Below are 26,099 nucleotides of genomic sequence, written 5' to 3'. Positions count from 1 at the left end.
TTTAGAGTTTTTCATCACCTAGTTCCATTGTGTCGTGTTGCCCTTGTCTTCCCTATCATGTCACTGATGTTCCATTGGGGTTGGGAGAGCAGGATCTCTGAAGCCTACGCCACCTTCTATCCCTGCAGGGGTAGGGGTCGTATCGAGTTTTTGGGAAGCATCATCACGATAGCTCGCTTTTCATTTGCTTCTTCTACGCTGACGTCGTGGTTTTCTCGCCAGTCTGCTTTGTCTTCTCTTGCGCTATTCTAGTGTCGACAACCCCACTATGAAAATGTCTATCCTTCATATGTCATGTATTCTCGCATTTGTCAATCACTAGCACTAGATTATGAAATGCTAGTGAGTTATTCGAAACATGCTATTGTTCCTGTTATTATTATCAGAATCAATTTGTTCATCGCTAAATTGCTTTATTTCCAACATAAACGAGAATATCAATAAATTAAGCCTAATTAGTCTATGATTCGCCATTGTGATGCTACATTAAACATAGCTAATTATAGATTAAGTAGGCTTAGACAATTTCTCTCGACAATTAGTCTTCGTCGATGTAATTAGTTTTATAATTAGACTATACTTAATACTTAATACTTGGCATTCAAACATTCGATGTAGCACAAACTAAACCTTTTTTGTTAATGTGCAAGCCATTTAATAAGAAAAGAAAGGGAAACTGTAGAAACCATTTTGAAGATAGAAATGATGTCTTCAAGTAGACATCTATTGATTTTGATGTTAGAAACGATGAAGTTAGGGCACGGACAACCCATTTAATATGTGTGTTTTGAGTGCTTTTAGCGGTTAACTCAAAAAACTATAAGTGATGGGCTCTTCACAAAGCGTCTATCTCCAAACGCCAGGTCGGGTAAAATTCATGTCATGGTTTGTTTGGCACGGCTCCGTGCCTGATCTGTGCTTAGTGTCGGGTTGGTCTGTGTCTCCCAGTTTGACGTGTTGGGTTGGGTCGATAGTTTTTGCATTGGGTCGGGTTTTTTTGGTTGGGTTGGGTTTTGGGTCAAAAATCATGGCACATGCCTGGCCCTTGTATTATTGCGGATTGGTCAGTTTAGGTTCAGGTGGATGGGTTGGGTTCTGTTGCATTGGTCAGGTCAGGTTGGCTCGAGTTTTTTTGGTGATCGGGTCCGGTTGGTCGGTTCTAGTGGCCCATGCTCAAGTCTAGTCTCTGCACGATTCTCTATACAAATTGTCTATTAACTACATTTATATCAAGGGGCTTAGAGTTATATCATGCAGTCTCTTAGTTGTTTCTTATGCTTGGAAAATCATTCAAAGGGCTTAGGGTTGTAGATGCCCTTAGACCAAGAAGTGAAACCATCTAATAAAACAAGAAAGATTAACATTTTACCATTGTTTGGAGATGAGAGGCACATAAAATGCCATGTTATTGCTTGAGGTATCAGTGACCTATATTAAAAGTGGCAAAAAATTTAAAGCCTTGATACAGATTTGGGAGGTGCACTCCAAATCTATTGGCGATTCAGGATCCAATGCGTGCCACCGGCGATAGCTCACGCCATCGTTGAGTCACCCACTCGCGTAGCCAATGTCATTAACCTCGAGCGGTCGATGGCAAGTCATACCGCCGCTGCCTCAGACTATGTGCAATGGTGCCCCATAATTTCACCATATATATCCCACTTTCTCTCCATGTCAGCAATCTCTCTCCCTTTATTTCACTCCCTCCCATAATGGTTTGCCCTACCCTCCTCTCCTAAAACCCACTCACAACATAAAATGATGTTGTAAGCCGCGTGAACGAGGCACACCCGAGGCAGACGTTGGTCGTCCGTACACTGCATGCCTCATAGAGGCACACTGAAACAAGGGGGAGAGAAGACAATAGCAAAATAAGGGGCCATGAAGAGGTATGCAATGTAGTGTTTGGTGTGCTTCCTGATGCCGCTAAAGTGTCGTAAGGGAGGGGTCGCGAGATGCGTTCAAGACGGTCTCAAGCCCACAGACCTCATGTAGCTACCCGACGAATAGCTCAGGCGACTGCCACGTCCCTGCTCAGGCCTCAACATGAAATAGGAGTGATCAATGTTTATTTTATATAATTACGCTAATCAGGATCTGAACTGAAGACCTCTAACTTAATTTGATACTATATATATTAAAATTGCAAGCATTGACTAGTTTAACTTAAAACTTTAAGGCTTGTTTGGTTATTCCCATCATCCATGAGGGTTGGAAGGTACTGGGAGGAATTAGTAGGAACTTTGACTTGCTATGGATTTATACCCACTTAGGCCTTGTTCGGTTACATGGGATATAATCCCATCATGGATTTAATCCGGGTATGGATTGGGTGAATCCATATCTCACACCCAATCCCATGGTGGGATTAAATCCATCAACAAATCCATGTGACTTTCAAAGCTAGTTATTCTTTTGATCCATGGATTTTAATGTAAACTTGTGCAATATCTCATGGATTTGTTTCATACCTAATGGGCTATGGATAGAATCCATGTCTTCCATAGTTTAAAAAATTCCCAAACCTTTGGGTTATATTCCATGATGGGTTTAACCGAATAAAAAAAATTAAGTAGTCATGGATTATTTTGGGGTATGGATTGAGACATGGATTTAATTCCAATTCATGCTAATCCAGAGCGGGATTGGTGTAAACGAACAAAGTCTTAATCTATACATTAAGGTTAAAACAAAAATGATGAGACCTGAAACTTCCTTTGCTTTCGTGGAAGAAGGCTCAACGGCAGCGGCGACGGTTGTTGGGCACCCTAAAGTAGGGCGTTCGAACCATGGTTTCTAAAGATTGTGTCTTACGACGTTATTGTCCACTGTGAGTGCCCTTAGATAGATAGAGCAATGGAGTTTAACTAGCACTCACATTCAATACGTATCACTAGTTAAGCTAGTTTCACTAGTATATAGAAGCTCTATAGAGCTGGTTTATTAGTAACTGATAAATTATTACTGAGCGGATAAATATCAAAAGAAAAATTGAAATACACAGCTAGCAAAATCTTATGTAGAATATATGAGTTCAGCGAGCATATTGGGTACCTGCTCACTTTCAGCCACCCGGATGGAGGGAGTACTATCAAGTACTTGTTCACGTGTCCATGCAGTCACCCGATTAGAGTTGTCGCGTCGATTGCACAGCGGTTTCACTCCACATCATATAACATGTGGAAAACAACGCATCACCATCATCTGGAGCTCTATATAGGCACATCAATTGTTTCCTGGTTTGGTGCGTGTTTAATTATATAAGCTCAATCAATATCTGGCATGGAGGACTCGAGCCAGTTCATGCAGTGGGCCCTGAGCACGCTGCAGCACGATGAGCTCCCACCGGCGACGCCGCCGGCGGCCATCGCCTACGACGACAATGACTGCAACACCTTCTCATCAGTCCCGGCGCTGGGGTACTCCGCTGCATCAGTCAACAGCATGGTCCCGGCGGAACCACCAGCACAGGAAGGCCACCGGGCCACCGCCGCCACCAACAGCTGGAGCTCGGCCGACACCGCGTCCGTCACGGCCGCGCAGCGTGACGCCTGGTCGCCGTCTTCGCAGCAGAACTCGGTCAATTGTGCCACGCCCCGCAGCAGCGGCAGCAGCCAGCCCGTGAGCTGGGACTTCCATTCGGCGTCGGCGTCGGCGTCGGCGCAGCTAATAATCAAAGAAGCCCAGGTCAACTCTGCCACGGCCGCAAGGGCAGAGAGCGCCGCTGGCGGCATGCCGGTGCCACAGCCACAGATGGTTCAAAACGGGTCGCCGCCGACGAGGAGGGCCTCTGCCAAAATGTCGTCGGCTTCTTCGTCTGCGCCGCCGTGCTCCCAGGATCACATCGTCGCGGAGCGGAAACGCCGGGAGAAGATCAACCAGCGTTTCATTGAGCTCTCGGCAGTCATCCCCTGCCTCAAGAAGGTCCATCTCTGAACATCCATGCCGCATCGCCGTCAGTCCCTCAACTGTATATATATTTGGTCACCATATCTCTGACCCAGATATGGTTACTTTGTGATCGATCAGATGGACAAGGCGACTATCCTATCCGACGCGACGAGGTACGTGAAGGAGCTCCAAGAAAAGCTCAAGGCACTGCAACAAGGCGGAAGCTGCAACGCCCGGGGCGGCACGGAGTCGGCGCCGGTGCTTGTCAAGAAGCCGCGCATAGCGGCGCCGGGGGATGACGACAAGGACCGCGGCGGCGCGCCTTCCCCTTCCTGCGCGCCGCCTGGGGCTGCGGCGACCACCGGGAACGCGCTGCCGGAGATCGAGGCGAGGATCTCGGACGGCAACGTCGTGATGCTGAGGATCCACTGCGAGGACGGCAAGGGGGTGCTCGTCAGGCTGCTGGCCGAGGTCGAGGGACTCCGCCTCAGCATCACGCATACCAATGTCATGCCCTTCTCGGCCTGCATCCTCATCATAAACATAATGGCAAAGGCAAGTTGTTAATCCACCTTTTTCTTAGCTAGGATTAATTTGGAGACGACATATACACGCATTTTTTTAGGTTTTCGTTCAACTTAACTTGATCTCGGAGATTTGCATCTGAATTTCACAGGACCTTAGCCAATAATTAATATTTAACTATTTACAGGACCGTAGCCAATTAATTAATCTTTAACTAGCGGATGAGAAGTGTCTTGATGATGAGCATTTGTGCCTGCGTGGTACTGGGCATGACCGGATGGTCCAGCATTGAGGCCCGACGCGGACAGAACGCGATAGGATTAGATTAGGTGATTAAAACCCTATGTCCACACGTGTTTATCCCTCTAATCTCACGGGAGCCGTTGGAGAACAACTAGGAATGGATCTAGACTTCCTCTTATATATTTGAAGGGGTACGACCGATTGAACAACCAACAATCGATCAAACAATCAATTTATCTTCCGTCCTTTACTTTTCTCCCTAGGAGTAGACAGTAATATAGACTTCTTTCTCTAATCTTCACATCCCTCCGACTCTACGTCATTTAGAAGCGTCTTTGGGTGGCCTATCGAGCCCAAGGCAAACCCTAGGATCTCTCTTTCCCGGCGGAATCCCTCCCGGAAGCGAGATTCAGGTGCTGTTGGCGAACTCTGTCACCTCTGCGCACGAGCAAACCGTCCAGCCACCAGACACGGATCGTCCGGCTCATCAGACAGAAACCCTAGCTCTTGCGCCAGATCGCGGACCGTCCGTGCCTCCACAGAGAGCATCGCCGTTGGTACTCATCTAGTGATCGGCGTCCAGATCGGCGCCAACAATTACTATACCAACCACTAAAGTATGACAATCTTTGTACAAATGATTAAATAACCGGATATAGCAACAGATATATCCTGATATATCCTTCTTATCAGTAAAAAGTTATGCTATTTCTAGATATATCTCGCTATTTACAAGTTTGATAAGTGTGACAATAAACTCCATGTCCCGCTATTTAAAACACTTCTTTGTACCTGTAAATGCAAGCTGTCACCTATATCCGATTTTATATTGTTATAATCAGATCCGTATGGATCATCATTTTTTATTTTAATTTCCTTGTACCATGAGCATCTTCTTTGTTTGTTTTTTGTTTTTTTTTTGTCATTTTTATGGATTACTTTGTTCTATAGTCCTCAAGTCGGGAAGAGAGTCCCTCTGGTGTGACCTCTCTGTTTATAAACTTTCACTGACAGTATTGGGTTGCCGGTGAGTAGTAAAGCAAGGGTGTGTACTCGACTAAAGATGTGATGTAAAATTTTCATCGAAGATGAGTTTAGTGGTGATGCATGCGCCACGTGTCGAATCAAGCTTGAAACCTGGAGATCTGTCTCGTCTCTTTTCAGGTGGCGGAGGGCTTCAACGCCACGGCGGATGGCATTGTAGGGAGGCTTAATGCAGTGCTAGCAGCTGGACCAACGTGTTAGGGATGGGTGCGCAGAAAAACAACAAGCTGTGTCAAAGAACTAGCGGCGCTACCCGAATAATTTCTGCATGGGCCGGGCCTGTACATACTTGTATGTCACCAAGAAGTACCTTTGGCGTTCTATCGCATGCATATGCAGTTCCTCTTTGATTCGAGCGAATAATGTCGGTGTGTCGTATGTTTATCCAATCAGAGGCCTAGCGGATATTGTGAGCCTAAAACTTACTTTCAAGGAACAATTGGATCTATACCATTAAAAGATCCAAACTTTAGATATATACCATGGACCCCACATGTCATTGACTCATGTGGACCCACATGTAAGTGAGATAGTAATGGTATAGATCTAAAGTGGTGATCTTTTAATGGTATGGATCCAAATTTCCCTACTTTCAATAGTTACTCATCTACTCCTGGATCCCACCTAACAATCAGGTGCATGTGGTCAAAGTCAAACCTCCCCTCTGACCCCCACTGCCTCCACCCCACACACACGCCCCTTACATACACATTTATTTATTTCCATTTGCATATGCGAAAATTTGAAAAACATGCGCATAAATTTAGAAAAAAAATGAATTGTCATGCATGAAAATAAAAATCTGATTTAAATGTTTTATTCCGTTCATAAATATAGAATCTTTATAACAGTCATGCATTTAGTCTCGTTAGAAATATTTTATGATATATAGTAATACTAATTATACTACACTGTGTAGATATTTATGCAATACGGTATGCTGCGTAGAAAATCAATTTTCTGATGTATGTGTACAAATTTAGGATGACAATAATGTGTTGAGAGGAAATAAATTGACATGCATGGAAACAAAAATTTTGATTTATATGTTTTATTTCTCAATAAATTAGAATCTCTCCAACAACAATGCAGTGCCTTGAGAGAAAATGAATTGACATGCATGGAAACAAAAAAATCAGATTTAAATGCTTTTTTTTCTCCATAAATCTCTACAACAACAATGCAACTAGTCTGGTTGGAACCAGTTTATGACATATACTGATACTAATTATAATACATGGTGTAGATATTTATACAGTGCAGTACACCGCGTAAAAAATCTATTTCTGTTGTATGCACACAAATTTAGGATAACAAGAATATGTGTTGAAAGGAAATAGACCGACATGCATGAAACAAAAAAATCCGATTTAAATGCTCTATTTCATCCATAAAAATAGGATCTCTACAACAGCCATGCAACTAGACTCATTGGAACAAGTTTATTACATATACTAATATTAATTATGATACACGATATAGATATTTATGCAGTGTGGTACACCGCATAAAAAATTTGTTTCCTGCTGCATGCGCACAAATTTAGGATAGCAAGAATGTGCGTTGAAAGGAAATAGATTGGCAAACGCGAGATTTATGGAATCATGGGAAATTACATCATTTCTTAGAGCGGTTACCTTTTTCTAAATGTTTATTTCATTGCGTAAATGTGTGTCATAAATATCTTATATATATGACGTAAATGGTAGGAACCCAATACACACTGGATTAAGTAACGAGATAAAGCATAAAATCAATAAATCGTTTGCGTAAAATGTGAATAGAAATATCATAAACGGACAATAAATAGAAGAAGAGTCATGGACTGAAATATATATCATAAAAACTTATTGACGTTGACATAAATATGTATACAAAATATCATAAAAACAGGGTTATTGTTTGCATCTAGGGGATCCGCCGACGCCACACGCCTCTGGGATTCGCCCTCGCTCGCGAATGTTGTCGAACATGAAGCGGAGCAGCACGTCCCTGTAGGTCCACCGCCGTCGTGCCTCTGACCCTCGCTCGTTCAGTGCCTCCATCAGCGGCTGCAGTTCGCCATGCACCAGGCGCTCCACGATGGCCACCACCGTCGCTGTCGAAAGCCTACTGTGCCTCGCGCAACCGTCGTCGCCACCTGGCCTAGGTTGCGCCGCCACCGCTGTCGAAATAGATTGCCATGCATGGAAACAAATAATCTGATTTAAATGCTTTATTTCGTTCATAAAAGTAGGATCTTGACAACAGCCATGCATGTAGGATCGTTGGAACCGGTTTATGACATATACTGACACTAATTATGCTACACGGTATAGATATTTATGCGCTGCGGTAGAGCACGAAAAAATCTGTTTCCTGCTGCATGCGCACAAATTTAGGATGGCAAGAATGTGCGTTGAAAAGAAATAGATTGTCATGCATGTAAACAAAAAATCTAATTTAAATGCTTAATTTTCACTATAAATATAGGATCTCTCCAACATCCATGCATCTAGGCTCGTTAGAACCAGTTTATGATATACGCTGAGACTAATATGCTACACGTCAAAGGTATTTATGCAATGTGGTACACTATGTACAAAATCTGTTTACTATGGCATGTGCACAAATTTAGGATGACAAGAATGTGAGTTGAAAGAAAATGAATTGACATGCATGCAAACAAAAATCTTATTTTCAATGTTTTATTTCGTCCATAAATATAGGATCTCTCCAACAACCATACAGTTAGGCTCGTTAGAACCAGGTTATGATATATAATGATACTAATTATGCTACATGTCGAAGGTATTTATACATTATGGTACACTATGCAAAAAATCAACAAACGTTTACATAAAAAGTGAATAGAAATATCATAAACATACAAAATATGGAAGGAGAGCCATGAACTGCTAATGTATCATAAAAACCTATTAACGTTAGCATAAATATGTATATAAAATAGCATAAAAACAAGGCCTTCGATCTGCCACCGCTCGTCGCCTAGGGAAGTATGTTGTCATCGCTCGCGCCTAGGGAAGGCTGGCGTTGTCATGGAAGGGGGACGCTAGCGGGTGCCAATCCGGGGCGTGCCTGCGAGGAGCCGACATCGTGCGGCCGCCTCTAGCATCCGTTGCCGCGTGCGCTCCTCCAAGATCCGTCGTCGCTGCTGCCGAATCCTACCGCGCCTCGCGCAACCGCCGTCACCACCAGACCTAGGGTGCGACGCCGCCGCTCGTCTGGTTCGGGAGTGCCGTCGGTGCTTGCCCGCCCGCCCGCCGTAGGAGCGTCGCCGCCGGTCGACCGCCTCGGCGCGCCACCGCCGCTAGCCCCCGGGATTGCCGCCGCTCGCACGCCCGAGGAAACTGCCACCGCCGCTCGCTCGCCCGAGAGAACCGTCGCCCCGCTAAAACCTAATCCCTGGTGGCCTGGGGGCCTTTTTATAGCCGTCTGAACCTGGTGCGGCTGAACTGGATGACACCATTGAGCCAGGGCTTCCTCTAGTTATTGGAAGCCCAGGGCTCTAAATATGCAAACTAGGGTAAGGCTATTGGGAGCCCTGGGCTTCAATAGCATACAGGAAGCCTCACTCAGCCATGCACCACCGTAGCTCCAACATCCATGCATCTAGGCTCGTTAGAACTAGTTTATGATATACGCTAAGACTAATTATGCTACACGTCGAAGATATTTATGCAATACGGTACACTGTGTACAAAATCTGTTTACTATTGAAATATGCACAAATTTAGGACGACAAAAATGTGAGTTGAATGGAAATAGATTGGCATCTATCTAAACAAAAATCTGATTTTTTTCAATGTTTTATTTTGTTCATAAATATAGGATCTAGGAGAAACGGGGCATTCCTATACGTATGAAAATGTTGGTATTGCAGTACCAGAAGATTATCTTTCAAGATAGAGTCGAAGGGAATGCTTACGTGCTAGTGTGCATGTACGGCACAAGTGGGCTGGCGTGCGTTCGGAAGGCACAAAGCGAACGTTTGCACGGGAACGAAGAATTCCAGGCAGATCGGGAGCTCGTCCACGTGCGGAGGTTTGCTCCACTAAATAGCAGCCTCCAACAAATAGCAGCCATATTGGCCAGCTATTTGGATGTTTGCATGTTCATGCAGTTTTAGTTGGCCAGCTAAAATTCTAAACTTTGCAACAGACCATACAAAATACCTGGACATCATAAGTAGAAAAGAAGGGTGGAAGTGAGATGTACATAACAGATGCACATGGGGCCAATTAGTGAGAGACAAAGACATCAAATTGACTGGCGTGTGTCGCGACAGCTATTCTACCTTTCCTCTCTCTTAGCTGCCATTTTTGCTGCCGCGTATGGCTGCCTCGTTAGAAGGCCTACAGGGCCGTATGAACAGGCAAATTACCTTTGCATGGCGGAATGTCTGCCCCATTGGAGTCAGCCTAATGGATGTATCTTCGCATGCGGGAAGATAGGGTAGACATTCCAGTGAATGTTGGATGTTTATTTTTCTTCTTTTTTCCTAAAATATGTTTTGGGACTAGAGTTTTGGGAAATGGTGGGGTTCCTATATTTTATCATTTTTATGTGGAGACTTAAGATTATCTTATTATTCTTGAAAAGTTATTTGTATTTTTTATTCAAAATTAGAATATTTTTATAAATTTAATTGTATTTTGATGATTTTCCATAGAAACAAATTAAAAATACACAAATAACCTTAGCAATTTATGAAATTTTATGGAGGCACAACATATCTCTAGATATAATCATCAAAAATATTTGGACCATAAAATCCACAATATGTTGACGTTTATTCCATTTCACTTCTACTTGTTGCGTCAGCTACACGTGAAATCGCCTAAGTATCCAAGATTCAATATATCAATACTTCACTTTATTATTTTCATGTGAGACTTGAGGTTATCTTCTTATAAAATTTATATTAGCTTGGTAACTTATTTGCAGTTTTTGTCAACACTAGAATAGTTTATGAATTTAATTGCATTTTGATGATTTTTAAAAAGAAAGAAATCAATAATACCCAAATAGCCTCAGAAATTCATGAAATTTTATGGAGTCGCAACATATGTCCACATATAATCCTCAAAAATGTTTGGACCATAAAATTCACAAGATGTCAGCGTTCCTTCCGTTTTAGTTTCACTTGTTGCGTAAGTTACACGCGAAATCACTTTAAGTATCCAAATTTCAATATAATAAATACTTCACTTTATCATTTTCATGTGTTGACTTGTGGTTATCTTATTATAGAATGTTTATTAGTCATGATAACTTATTTGTAATTTCCAGTCGACACTAGAATATTTTTTGAATTTAATTGCATTTTGATGTTAATCTACACAAAGAAATTAATAATACACAAATAGTCTTAGCAATTCATGAAGACACACAACATATATTCACATATAATCCTAAAAATGTTTGGACAATAAAATGCACAAGATGTCAGCATTTCTTCCATTTTACTTTTACTTGTTGCGTGAGTTACACGTGAAATCACTCTAAGTATCCAAGTTTTAACATAATAAATACTTTGCTTTATTATTTCATGAGGTGACTTGAGGTTATATTCTCATGGAATGTTTACTAGTCTTTGTAACTTATTTGCAATTTTCAGACGACACTAGAATATTTTATGGATTTAATTGTATTTTGATGATTTTTTGCAGAAAGAAATTAATAATACACAAATAGACCTAGAAATTCATGAAATTTTATGGAGGCGCGGCATATCTCCACATATAATCCTAAAAAGTGTTTGGACTCAAGGTGTGACTAAATGATTACAATAACCATGGTATGTGTGTAATGGTGTCTTACACGGTATCCGACAAAAAAATCGTTACCGACGCTATCTGTGTCTGACTAGTTTCGTATTCGACACACGGCTATCCGTTTTTAAATCCGAAAATATTTGTTATATTTGTATCCGAAATTATCCATATTTAAATTTAAATCCAAAAAATTATGAAGATAAATATGGTTTTGGTGATATCGTCCGTCCATATTCAATCCAATTACGCCCCTAACCAAGACCGTGTGACCTAGGGCAAGCGCCTCTTGGTCAGGAGCCTCCATCGAAGGCTCCATTTTGGGCCTTTTGTTGTCGTTTCCCGGCATGATCTTTTACCCTCGCTCCACTTCGTCACATACCAGCGGTCACAAAATTAGCAGACATTAACTTTTGGTTACTGAACCTTCGGACACAAGGCTTCGTCACCGGCCCCAACAACAGTCCCCTTCTGAGTATATATTATTGTCGTTTGATACGTGCATTGATCGTATTCTATTTGTTTACCTACTTTGAACCCAGGGTTACCTCAACTGATTCGCTGAAGTCACTCCCTTTTTTTTGGAAGAAAATGAAACGGCACCAGATTTTATCACTCAATTAATTTCATTGAATAGAGAAGATAGAAGTTGGTACGATCTGTCTACAGGAAAGGTATCAACTCGGATTTGGTAGACAATGCAGCAGCATATGATGTCGACCGCAGACAAATCCCCACATCATGAGAAGAGAACGGTTGCAGCATTAACTAGTCCATGCACATGCATATGGGGTTTATCTATTTCAAAAGAGCTTCATCAGCAGCTTGTTGCATGGAAATCGCCCATTCATTTCAATGGTCCAAGCGATCTATCTACCTTATCTGCCAATGCATGTGTTCTAATCTCTTATATTTTACCCGTCCAGCATATCGTTGCCAGTGGCATAGAAGGGTATATCTCTACTACTCTATAAGAGTGCAATGTAGGCGTCCACATATGTGCACCATGGTTCTGCCTCCGACGTCCTCTCGCCAGCGCTCCGTTGATCACGCGGCCCTCGCTCCGCTCTCTATCGATGGAAGGACGCAATTCAGGGATGGAAGGACGCAATTCAGGGAAGCCTTCGCGGCCGCCTTGCCATTCTCGCCCTCGCCCAACACTCCATCGATGGAAGGGCATCATTCCAGGGATTGCCTCCGCGGCAGATCCCACCATCCTCGTCCCGCCTGCTCCGCCATCCTCGCCCCCACCATCCACAAGGCAACACCATGCCCCCGCTCCTCTACCATCCACGCCATCCTCACCCCACGCCCGCCCCGCACACCTCGCCATCCTTGCCCTCCTCCGCGCAGGTCCTCAGTGCCCCTTCCCCCACCCCTGTCGTCCCTGCATATTCGGATCCGGGGTTCGCTCGGGTTCCTCGCCTCGCTGGGGACCCACCATGGCGGTCAGGGAGCATGGTGGGTGGGGGAGATGGGGAGGAGCGGAGGAGGAGGTTGCGATGGGGGGGAGTTTCTCAGCCCACGAGCGGAGGAGGAGTTTCTGCTGACGGTCAGGCAGGTTGTGTGCGCTGTCCGGCAGGCAGCGGGAGGAGAGGACGCCGACACGATCCATCTGAGACGCCACCTAATTTCCCCGTGGAAGCGTGGGCACCGCGCTCGCTCTCCTTCTTCGTGTCGTCTGCGCTGGAGGTTGGGTTGGGTCCAGCACGCCAGTCCACCTCGTGCAAAGGCAGGCAGCGCCTCCTTTGTTTATTCTGCCTGGGCGCGCCGCTGCCCGAGATCCAAAGCCGCCGACGCCTCCGAGGTGTGGATGTTCCGTGCGGGCACGCGCCGCCTCGCGTGTGGCTGGGCGGCTTGGAATCTCCGTGATTTTTTGGGGCTGCTTGTATGGAATCTGATAATGGGTGGGTATGCAAAGTTTGGTGAATTTGAAGAAAGTCTCTCGCTTTTAGTGCAAATGCATGAGCTTGGAATTGCCCCCGATGAACATGCCATTTCTTGCCTTCTGAAGTGCATCACTTGTTTGTCTTGTGCCAGGGATGGCTTGATGGCTCATGGATATATAGTAAAATTGGGTTTCGGGGCACAGTGTGTAGTTTGCAAAGTCCAACATGATTAGCGATGCAGTCTTGGTGTTGGATAGAATGCCTGGTCAAGATACCATTTCTTGGAATTCTGTGATTAGTGGATGCTCTTCCAATGGACTAAACAGTGAAGCTATTGAGTTGTTCATAAGAATGTGGACACAAGGACAGGAGCTGGACTCAGTTACATTGCTAAGTGTTTTGCCAGCTTGTGCACAGTCACGCTATTGGTTTGCAGGAAGGGTGGTTCATGGTTACTCGGTTAAAACTGGATTGATTGGGGAAACATCTCTTGCAAATTCTCTTCTTGATATGTACTCAAATTGCTCAGATTGGTAGAGCACTAATCAGATATTCAGAAGCATGGGTCAAAAAAATGTGGTGTTCTCGACAGCAATGATCACGAGTTATATGTGGGCTGAGAGATGGGAGGCTGTCAAGAAGCTCAAGAACAAGATTGGTGGTCGAGGGCTCCGTGAGAACACTGGCTATAGTTGGATCGAGGTCAGAGGCAAGGTTCATGTCTTTATTGCAGATAACCGGAATCACCCAGACTGGAACAGAATTGCAGAGTTTCTGGATGATGTTGCCAGAAGGATGCGAGAAGGCCATGATCCTAAGAAAAAGTATGCTCTGATGGGTGTCGATGATGCAGTGCATGACGAGGCACTATGTGGGCACAGCTGAAAGCTCGCCGTCGCATTCAGTGTGCTGAATTTACCGGAGGGACTGCCAATTCGTGTGACAAAAAACTCAAAAGTCTGCAGCCACTGCCATGAGGCTGCCAAGTTCATATCGAAGATGTGCAACAGAGAGATCATTCTGAGAGATTCAAGCAGATTCCATCGTTTTGAAGGAGACAGGTGTTCTTGCAGAGGGTACCTCTGAAAGAAAAACCAGTCATGTGCTTGTGGTTTTGTTTGTTCATTAGCAGAGAGCACATTTATTGCTACTAGCAGTTCTAGCACCATCATATGGCCTGCATCTGTAGTGATTTTCCTTTATAAAAATGGGGGATAACATAAGGAGGAGGGAAGAGACCTTTAGAAGGTAATAAGTGTGTGTTCAGGAAACAGAAGCTACTGTCCATAGAAATGTGAATATATATATATATATATATATATATATATATATATATATATATATATAAAGACATTTTGGCATATTTTACTAAAAATATTATTACAAGCATTGTTAGTTGCAATTAGAGGCGGCCATGCCACATGTTTGACCGCACAGGGCCCCTAAAATTGTAGGGCTACAAAATGTATATCGATCTATATAAATACTACAAATGAAAGGTATTAATTTGCATGAAATATAAGTCAAAATGTGATATAAACCGTAAATAAATTGAAATCGCTATCGAGTCGTATTCCTGATCGTACGTATATCTTAGATACAGTAATGATATCAACTAGCTGTGAGTAAACACTGGAGTGAGCACATCATGGATTATCGTGTTTATGTCCCATGAAGTAAATATATGTTGATGGATGCTCCATTTTGTATAGACATAGTAGTGCATATTTAGGTGTATCATGTGGTTAGCGGTTTGAAATTAAATGTTTGTACACATAGCTAGAGGGGATGATCTGCAAAACTAGGAAGAGCTTAGCTTCTTGTATAGTTTTTACCGTCTTCAATATTTCTTCATTTTGAAGATAGTCATTATTCATGTTGCTAATGCTAGCAATTTTTCCTACCAGATTTCTTGGTATGTCTTTTAGGAAGCCTGCTAAATTTTACATTGGAATTTATCTTTAAAATTTGTATGGCATCGAGTCCAATTTTATTTATGCAATAAAAGCAGGAAGGCTTTTATCTATAACATTTTCCTTTTATCTTTTTGTAGAGATTTTTCTTACAGCTAGCTGGCAGGCAACTTCTATATTTTCCTTTAGTGTATGTGCGCTACCATGGGTCAGTCCCTAGGGCGGACTGGTCCACCTGGACCGTGGACGACGTCGTCAACGTGTGCTTCAATACTGATTCTTTAGAAATACTTTGTGCCATATTATAATATTGGTTGGACATTAGTCCATTCTATTTAATCACACGGATTTCGCAAATTATAATGATGTTTGTTGTTCCGTATCTATGTTTCATACTAATTTTGTACTTCCGTGACAACGTACGGGCACATACCTAGTATATATATATATATATATATATATATATATATATATATATATATATATATATATGTGTGTGTGTGTGTGTGTGTGTGTGTGTGTGTGAATGATATTAGGAGCTTCGGGTTTACAATAGCTGAGTGAAAGTACTGACCCGATATTGCCAACCGGTTCAGCCGCACCAGGTCTGAAGTGTCTATAAAAGAAGCTCCAGATCGCTAGGGTTCAGTTTAAGCGACGCCGACAATTACGCCCCCACCTCTGAGACGCGCGCGACAACGGATCTGTGGGACACGCTCGCGACGGCGGGTCCGGGGGACACGCTCGCGGCGGCGGATCCCTAAGGCGCGCACAACGGCGGGGTGGGAGCGGCTGCGGCATCGGATCCCGAGGGCACGCACGCAGCGGCGGCCCCATGAGGTGCGCACGACGGCGATGTGGCAGCAGCTGCGACACCGGATCCCGTGGGGCTCGAGCGCGACAGCGTCTCCCTGAGGTGCACGCGGCAGCGACCCCTTGAGGTTCGCACGACGGTGACGTGGGAGCGGCTGCAGCGGCGCGACGGTGGATCTCAGGGGCATGTGAGCAACGACGACACCCGTAAGGCATGCATGATGGCGAGGTGGGAGCGGTTGGTGCAACAGATCTCGAGATTCATGCGCGCGAGGGTCGACCCCTGAGCGCGTTCGACTGCGATGCCATCCAAGGTGGGAGCAGCGATGGCGGATTTCCCTAGGCGCAAGCGACGGCGGCATCCTCCCCTAGGCACGAATTGGTGGCGCATCCCAGATACGGGGCGCCGGTTCCGCAAGGCGGCGATCCTATTTTTATGCTATTTTATATACATATTTATGCCAATATCAATAAGGTTTTACGACCTATATTTCAGTTCATGGATCCGCTACCATCTATTTATCTGTTTATGGTATTTCTATTCATATTTTACGCAAACGATTTATTGATTTTATGCATTATCTCGTTTACTTAATCCAGTGTGTACTGGGTTCCAACCATTTATGCCATATGTATAAGATATATTTACGACCCACACATTTACGCAACAAAATAGAAATTTAGAAAAAGGTAACCGCTCTAAGAAATGAGGTCATTTGCCACGATTCCATAAATCTCGTGTATGCTGATCCATTTCCTTTACAACTCACATTATTGGCATCCTAAATTTGTGCACATGCAGTAGAAAACTGATTTTTTACGCAGTCCACCGTAGGGCATAAATAATTTCACCGTGTTGTATAACTAGTATCAGTATATATCATAAATTGGTTCTAATGAGTCTTGATGCATGGATGTTCGAGAGATCCTATATTTATGGAGGAAATAAAGCATTTAAATCAGATTTTTTTTGTTTCCATACATGTTTTCGTTATGAAATAGATCGATGATTTACACTAAAATTTATACTCATTTATGTTGTTTTGGTTCACGTTTTACGCTAAAATCTGCCTGAGCTCCCACGCACGATTAGCTTCATATCTTCTGTTCTGATATATAAGGTAACTTCTAGCTTCATGGGCGCGCTAATCACAATGGTGTGCGGACCCACCTGAACGAACCAATGAAAAGTTCGTTGCCGCTCTCATGTTATGCAAGTCTGAACCATTAAATATGCTAGCATAAACATGAGTTGGAACCAACTACCCGACCAGCGAACACGACGCTGACCCACCTTCGTCCACCCCAACTCGACCCCACCACGTGCGCACCTTCTGTTTGTGCACACTATAACACATGTTTACGCATGCATAAACGTGCCCCACAATCGCGCGGACGCACGTGCCCCACTGTCCCGACCTGACCACGCGCGTGACCACTTGAGAGCACCTAGGGGGGTGAATAGGTGATCCTGTAAAATCAAACACTAATAGCCACAAAAACTTAGTTTAAGGTGTTACTATGGCTAAGTAGCGAGTTCTTGTGAACACAATAACCACAGAGAAAGCAACACAAGTGACACGCTGTTTTTATCCCGTGGTTCGGCCAAGTAATACTTGCCTACTTCCACGTTGTGGCGTCCCAATGGACGAGGGTTGCACTCAACCCCTTTCAAGTGATCCAATGATAAACTTGAATACCACGACTTTCTTCCTTATAGTTTTTCTCCCGTTTGCGAGGAATATCCACAAGTTGGAGCCTCTCGCCCTTACAATAAAGAACACAAAGAAGGCACAAGAGTAAGGCTAGGAGAGCAACACACACAACACACAAATCCGCAGCACACACGCACACAAGCCAAGACTTGAACTCTAAACGTAGCACAGAGAGTTCACAACTCGAACGGAGCTCAAATCACTAACACAATCGATCAAATGCGCGGAGATGGAGTGTGGAAGTCTTAGAATGTTTATTGAATGCTTAGGTAACTCCTCCATACGCCTAGGGGTCCCTTTTATAGCCCCAAGGCAGCTAGGAGCCGTTAGAGGCCAACAAGGAAGGCTATCCTTGCCTTCTGTCGATTGGCGCACCGGACAGTCCGGTGCGCCACCGGACTGCCACTGTAGCTTGTCCGGTGCAAGATTTCCTTCCAATTCGGGCAGAGTCGACCGTTGCTCTTTTGGGCCAGATGGCGCACCGGACACTGTCCGGTGCACCCAGCTGACCGTTGGAGTAGCCACGCGTCGCCCGCGGATTGCGTGGCCGAACGTTGTGCTGACGACCATTGGCTCACCGGACAGTCCGGTGAATTATAGTCTTACGCCGCCGTCGAATCCCGAGAGCAGCGAGTTCACTGTGGACTAGCCTGGCGCACCGGACACTGTTCGGTGCACCACCGGACAGTCCGGTGTGCCAGACTGAGCTGAAGTTTGGCTGCTCACAGCCAAGTCTTTTGCAATCCGATTCCTCTCTTTTCGGCACTGTTTCTAGCACTTAGACACACAATGTTAGTTCACAAAAACAATATACTAAGTCTAGAAACGTAGCTTTTACTTTGATTTGCACCTTTCACATATTTAGCACATAAGTACTCAAATAATGTGTTGGACATCTAATCACCAAAATACTTATATAAATTGCCTAATGACACATTTCCCTTTCAATCTCCCCCTTTTTGGTGATTTATGCCAACACATCAAAAAGCAACAAAAGACATACAATATCGAATCAAATTGAAGACTAAATTGTTTTTGCTTATAATTTGGCATATTTGGATCACTCTTTGCCACCACTTGGTTTGTTTTTGTAAATCAATTCCTTTTTCCTATCTCTAAGTCAAACACACTTGTTTGGGAAAATCAGGAGATGTTCCAAGAGAAAAAATTGATCAAGTACCAAAAACTCCCCCTTTTTCCCATAATCAAAAATTCTCCCCCACAAGAGACCAAATTTTGCAATTTGAGTATTTTGACAAAATCAAATTCTAACTCTACTAATTCTCAAGTGGTTGGCTGATCCATTTGCTTTGGCCTTAATTTCTCCCCATTTGGCATTAAGCACCAAAACGGGATCATTTTTGGCCCTGTCAACCCCATTGCCTCACCAAAAATGTCAATAAAGAGCAAAAGGCAATGAAATTGCAAGTATGAACTTGGAAGTAAGTACACGAATACCGGAGTGCAGTGGAAGTCTTTGCATCGTCCAAGTTCATTTTTCCCTTTCAATGCTCCATTGAGACTACATCAAGTATACTCAAACAAACAGGTTAGTCTCAAAGGTCAAATTGTAGCACATCTCCCCCTTAATATGTGCATCACTTGCATATGGACTTGTGAGATCCGGGGATCACGTGTACAACTTGAGCACCACAAATATACACGAGTAATGTAAAGCTTCAAAGTAACATGATCAAAGGCATAGAACACATGTATGCTATAGATCAATCCAAGTTACGCGAATCTAAGACATTTAGCTCACTATGCAACCTGCAAAAAGTTTTCTCATCCAATGGCTTGGTAAAGATATCGGCTAGCTGGTTCTCGGTGCTAATATGGTATACCTCAATATCTCCTTTTTGCTGGTGGTCTCTCAGGAAGTGATGCTGGATGTCTATGTGCTTAGTGCGGCTGTGTTCAACAGGATTATCCACCATGTGGATAGCACTCTCATTGTCAAATAGGAGTGGGACTTTGCTCAGATTGTAGCCAAAGTCCCGGAGGGTTTGCCTCATCCAACGTAGTTGCGCGAAACACTGTCCTGCGGCAACATACTCGGCCTTAGCGGTGGATAGGGAAATGGATGTTTGTTTCTTTGAACTCCAGGACACCAGAGACCTTCCTAGAAATTGGCATGTCCCTGATGTACTCTTCCTATCAACCTTGCACCCGGCATAATCGGAGTCTGCGTATCCAATTAAGTCAAAGGTAGACCCCTTTGGATACCAGATCCCGAAGCAAGGCGTAGCAACTAAATATCTAAGAATTCGCTTAACGGCCACAAGGTGACATTCCTTGGGGTCGGATTGATATCTAGCACACATGCATACACTTAGCATAATGTTCGGTCTACTAGCACATAATTAAAGCAATGAACCTATCATGGACTGGTATGCCTTTTGATCAACGGACTTACCTCCTTTGTTGAGGTCAACATGCCCGTCGGTTCCCATAGGTGTCTTCGCGGGCTTGGCGTCCTTCATCCCAAACCGTTTGAGAAGATCTTGTGTGTACTTCGTTTGGGAGATGAAGGTGTCATCCTTGAGTTGCTTCACTTGGAATCCAAGGAAGTAGGTCAACTCGCCCATCATCGACATTTCGAACTCCTGCATCATCACCCTACTAAACTCCTCACAAGACTTTTGATTAGTAGAACCAAATATTATGTCATCGACATAAATTTGGCATAAAAAAGATCACCATCATAAGTCTTGGTAAAAAGAGTGGGATCGGCTTTCCCAACCTTGAAAGCATTAGCAATTAAGAAATCTCTAAGGCATTCATACCATACTCTTGGGGCTTGCTTCAGTCCATAGAGCGCCTTAGAGAGTTCATACATGTGGTCGGGATACCTATCATCCACAAAGCCAGGGGGTTGTTCCACGTATACCTCCTCCTTTATTGGCCCATTGAGGAAAGCGCTCTTCACATCCATTTGAAATAGCCTGAAAGAGTGGTGAGCGGCATAGGCTAATAAAATTCGAATAGACTCTAGCCTAGCCACAGGAGCAAAAGTCTCCTCGAAATTCGAACCTGCGACTTGGGCATAACCTTTTGCCACAAGTCGAGCCTTGTTTCTTGTCACCACTTTGTGCTCGTCTTGCTTGTTGCGGAACACCCACTTGGTTCCCACAACGTTTTGCTCTGGACGTGGCACGAGGCTCCAAACTTCATTTCTCTTGAAGTTGTTGAGCTCTTCCTGCTTGGCCAACACCTAGTCCGAATCCTGCAAGGCCTCTTCTACCCTGAAAGGCTCAATAGAAGAGACAAATGAGTAATGCTCACAAAAATTAGCTAAGCGTGAGCGAGTAGTTACTCCCTTGCTGATATCACCTAGAATCTGATCGATGGGGTGATTTCTTTGCATCGTCGCTCGGACTTGAGTTGGAGGGACCTGTGGTGCTTCTTCCTCCATAACTTGTTCTTCTTGTACTCCCCCTTGATCACACTCCTCTTCTTGAGGTACCTATTCATCATCTTGAGTTGGGGGATGCACCAGCGTCGAGGAAGAAGGCTGATCTTGTTCATGTAGTTCCTGTGGTCGCACATCACCTATCGCCATCGTGCGCATTGCGGCCGTTGGAACTTCATCTTCATCTATATCATCAAGATCAACTCGCTCTCTTGGAGAGCCATCAGTCTCATCAAATACAACATCGCTAGAGACTTCAACTAATCCTGAGGATTTGTTGAAGACCCTATACGCCTTTGTATTTGATTCATACCCTAGTAAAAACCCTTCTACAGCCTTGGGAGCAAATTTAGAATGTCTACCTTCACCAAAATGTAGCATTTGCTCCCAAATACACGAAAGTAAGATACATTGAGTTTGTTGCCGGTAATGAGTTCATAGGAGGTCTTCTTGGGAAGGCGATGCAGATAGAGCCGGTTTATGGCATGTCAAGCTGTGTTCACAGCTTCTGACCAAAACCGCTCGGGCGTCTTGAACTCTCCAAGCATCGTTCTCGCCATGTCGATAAGCGTTCTGTTCTTCCTCTCTACCACACCGTTTTGCTGTGGTCTGTAGGGAGTGGAGAACTCGTGCTTGATGCCTTCCTTCTCAAGAAACTCTTTGACTTGTAGATTCTTGAACTCGGACCCGTTGTCGCTTCTTATCTTTTTCACTTTGTGCTCAAATTCATTTTGAGCCCTCCTTAGAAAGCGCTTTAGGGTCCCTTGGGTTTCTGATTTATCCTACAAGAAGAACACCCAAGTGAAGCGGGAAAAATCATCAACAATTACTAGACCATACTTACTTCCCCCGATGCTAAAGTAGGCAACGGGTCCGAAGAGGTCCATGTGAATAAGCTCCAATGGTCTTGATGTTGTCATCACATTCTTGCTATGATGAGTGTTTCCCACCTGTTTCCCTGCCTGACATGCTGCACAAGGCCTATCTTTCTCAAAAACAAACATTGGTTAGTCCTAACACATGTTCTCCCTTTAGAAGTTTATGAAGGTTCTTCATCCCAACATGTGCTAGACGGCGATACCACAGCCAGCCCATACTAGTCTTAGCTATTAAGCATGCATCTAGATCGGCCTCCTCTTTCAAAAAATCAACTAAGTAGATTTTGCCGTCTAATACACCCTTAAAAGCTAATGAACCATCACTCCTTATAAAGACAGATACATCAACGTTTGTAAAAAACAATTGTAACCCATGTGACACAATTGACTTACAGACAGAAGGTTGTAACCAAGCGACTCTACTAGAAATACATTCGATATTGAGTGCTCGTTGGTGATGGCTATCTTGCCCAAGCCTTTGACCTTGCCTTGGTTCCTATCTCCAAAGATGATCGTATCTTGGGAATCCTTGTTCTTGATGTAGGAGGTACATCTTCTTCTCCCCCGTCATATGGTTTGTGCATCCGCTGTCGATAATCCAGCTTGAGCACCCGGATGCATAAACCTGCAAGGAATTTAAGGTTAGTCACAATAACTTTTGGAACCCAAATACAACTCTTGTCTCCCTTGCATTTGGATCCCAATTTTCTAGCAACCACTTTTTCATTCTTACCTGAAAGTACAAACGAAGTATTGCAAGCATGGAAAACAGTAGTAGGTATATTACACATTTTCCTAGGCACATGATGCACAACATGATTTTTCCTAGGCCTACTTCTACCATGCACAAAAGTAGAGCTAGAGGCAAACATAGCATGTGAATCATTGTAAGTAGTATGAACATAACTCTTATTATAATTGGAATGACTAGCAATTTTCCTATCATAAATAAAAGCATGATTCCTTTGAGGACTACTAGCCATAGGAGCCTTCTCTTTCTCCTTGTTGAGAACGGGAGCCTTTTGGCTTGTTAAGTTCTTGGTTTCCTTTCAAAACCCAAGTCCATCCTTAATTGAGGGGTGTCTACCAATAGTGTAGGCATCCCTAGCAAACTTCAATTTATCAAAATCACTTTTGCAAGTCTTAAGTTGAGCATTAAGACTTGCCACCTCATCATTCAATTTAGTAATAGCAATAATATGTTCATCACAGACATCAACATCAAAATCCTTGCATCTATTACAAATAACAACGTGCTCTACACATGAACTAGTTTCATTTGCTTTCTCTAGCTTAGCATTTAATTCATCATTTAAACTCTTTAAACTAGAGATAGATTCATGGCAAGCAGATAACTCAGAAGATAGCATTTCATTTCTCTTAGTTTCTAAAGCAAGGGATTTTTGCACACTAACAAATTTGTCATGTTCCTCATACAATATGTCCTCTTGATTTTCTAGCAGTCTATCTTTTTCATTTAGAGCATCAATTAATTCATTAATTTTCTCTACTTTGGCTCTATCTAAACCTTTAAATAAACTAGAGTAATCTACTTCATCATCGGATGATTCTTCATCACTAGATGAAGTGTACTAGGGTGTGTCCCGAACACGTACCTTTTTCTCCTTGGCCATAAGACATGTATGGCGTTCGATGGGGAAGAGTGAGGATTTGTTGAAGGCTGAGGCAGCAAGTCCTTCGTCGTGAGAGTCGGAAGAGGAGCAGTCTGAGTCCCATTCCTTTCCAAGGTGCGCCTCGCCCTTTGCCTTCCTGTAGTTCTTCTTTTTCTCCTCCTTCCCTCTCTTTTCTTGTCCTTGGTCACTATCATTATCGGGACAATTTGCAATAAAGTGACCAGTTGTCACACCCGGTTTTAGAAGGCAAACCGAATGCGAACCATGTACGTGCCAGGATCAGCAATTCACGTACACAGCAGTTACATAACATGGACATCATCACACAGTGCTCAAATAGTATTAAAAAAGGGGAATAATAGTCGATTACATCATATGTCTGAAACATCCACATAGTCTTTACAATAAATCAAAGTGCGGAAAAGAAATGTAGGTAAACGCGGCCTTCACAGGCAGCCGACTGGGGGTTTTCCGCTAACCCACGCCTAGAACTCGTCGTAGTCTTGGAACTCCTGGAAGTCTCCTTCCACGGCTTCATCTTCTCCTGAGCAGTGGTTGCAATGCTGACAACCTGGGGATGGGTTGGTGTGTAGAGCAAGGGTGAGTACACATCAACATACTCAGCAAGTATCCTGTTTGGCTGTAGTCGACTAGCTTTATGTGGGGGTAAGTCAAGCAGTTGCTTTTAGTTGGTCAGATTATTATTACTAGTAGAGAAAGCCAAGTTTTAGAATTAACCCACGTTATTAACCCAAACGTACTCCTTTCCAAATGGAAAGAGTACTACTTATCATTTCCAGAGTCAAAACCAAGAACCATCAATCTCATTGCCATCTGCAAACCGAACATCTCTGATCAAGTACCTCTAATCACTGGAGCTCCCTTGGCCGCTCATAACCGCGAGCACGGCTGATATATCAGTTTTCTAACACTCTACAGAGGTTGTGCATTTTACCCACAAGCCGTGATTCCCATTCTGCCCGGAGAGAGCTACTCCCCTTTGACCACTACGTAGGTGGCTCAGCAGGGCATCACTACGTAGCCTTTACAAAGATTCCTCGGGGCTGTAACCGCCTGTTAGGTTTCCTAAATGCACCGCACTCCTCCCCAAGGGGCGAACCCAAGCTTGGCAGAGCGAGCCGCATACACCGAGCCCCATTGACGGCACGACGACTAAGCAAACTACACCCTGGCTCCTCTAATTATTCAGCTAAGGGCACCCCATTCCACCCTCATGGTTGCACTGTTTTCCCTGGCGGTCATCCAACGAACAGGTCCTTACAGAGAGGCACTCGAGAAACCGCTCGAGCCCCCTTGAAGACCACAAGTATAACATCATAATAAAAGAGGGGAAAACAGTGTATCATTGATAATTCTCATCATGTTCATTGATTAGAGTTGAGCAATAGCATAAAGCTAAACAATAATAATCCAACCCAAATAGGTAAACAAGGACAGTGATAACAAAGCTAGTCAATCCTTAGGTATAACTGTGAAATACGGGAGGTGAATTAAAGAATGTATAGGACAGAGATAGGTCATGGGACGCTTGCCTCCACCAACCGACTGCTGCTCAAGGGCTTCTCCTGCGAGTTCTTCGGGCTCCTCAACCGGAACGTTCTCTATGCGAGCGCAAACATACATACATCCACACATTTAATACAAAAGAACAGCACACCATACAATAGGATGCAATAAATAAACAGACGTTCCACGCGGGCTCGCAATTACGGTTAAGAGAGAAAGAGGAAAAGACAGTCGAGAAACGATCATGTTACATTATTATAAATTAAACCACTCGTTCGATTGAAGGGCATTAATGTGGACACTACGTTTAGCATAAAGTAAAGTCATGTTTCATGTCTAATCATTGTAAGCGGTTGAAGATAAATTAAAAGGATTGTCGCGCGGCGAGACGCGCGACATAGCACTTTAAATTGAATTAAGGAAATCAACGACTCGTCGCGCGACCGAGCGCACAACGAGACACTTTGCATTAATTATAAAGAGACGTTAAGCTTCGCGCGACGAAACGCACGACAGCATACGTCAACTGAACTGAGTTTAAAGTGGAACGTCGCGTGACTACACGCACGACGTCACACATTAAACAACCTGAAATTAAAATGGATCGTCGTGCGACGAAGCGCACGACGCAACACATTCATAGGATCTGAAATTAGATAAATTCGTCGTGCGACGAAGCACGCGACGCAGCACACTAACTTACGGAGTTTGAAATTAACTACAAACCCAAAAATAATCATCGCGCGCGTGGGTTTGCGCACGCGGGAACGCGTTAGGGGGTAAACGAGGCCACGCGAGTTGCGCCGGGGGCTGGGACGCCGCGCGCAGGGGGCCGAGGCCG

The 26,099-nt window shown here is 43.9% G+C and overlaps 1 protein-coding gene across 1 annotated transcript; it reads left to right on the top strand.

Annotated features, from left to right (window-relative positions):
* The first annotated feature begins 3,277 nt into the window (after positions 1–3,277).
* Positions 3,278–6,090, top strand: LOC100272590 (uncharacterized). Its single transcript, NM_001147053.1, is given in 3 exon segments — positions 3,278–3,924; positions 4,030–4,446; positions 5,824–6,090. Coding segments are annotated over 3 exon segments (1,140 nt in total). The 5' UTR covers positions 3,278–3,282; the 3' UTR covers positions 5,905–6,090.
* The last annotated feature ends 20,009 nt before the right edge of the window (positions 6,091–26,099 follow it).

The sequence above is a fragment of the Zea mays genome, chromosome 1, assembly GCF_902167145.1.
Source record: "Zea mays cultivar B73 chromosome 1, Zm-B73-REFERENCE-NAM-5.0, whole genome shotgun sequence".
Classification (NCBI taxonomy): Eukaryota; Viridiplantae; Streptophyta; class Magnoliopsida; order Poales; family Poaceae; genus Zea; species Zea mays.
This window is presented reverse-complemented; position numbering and strand designations above follow the sequence as displayed.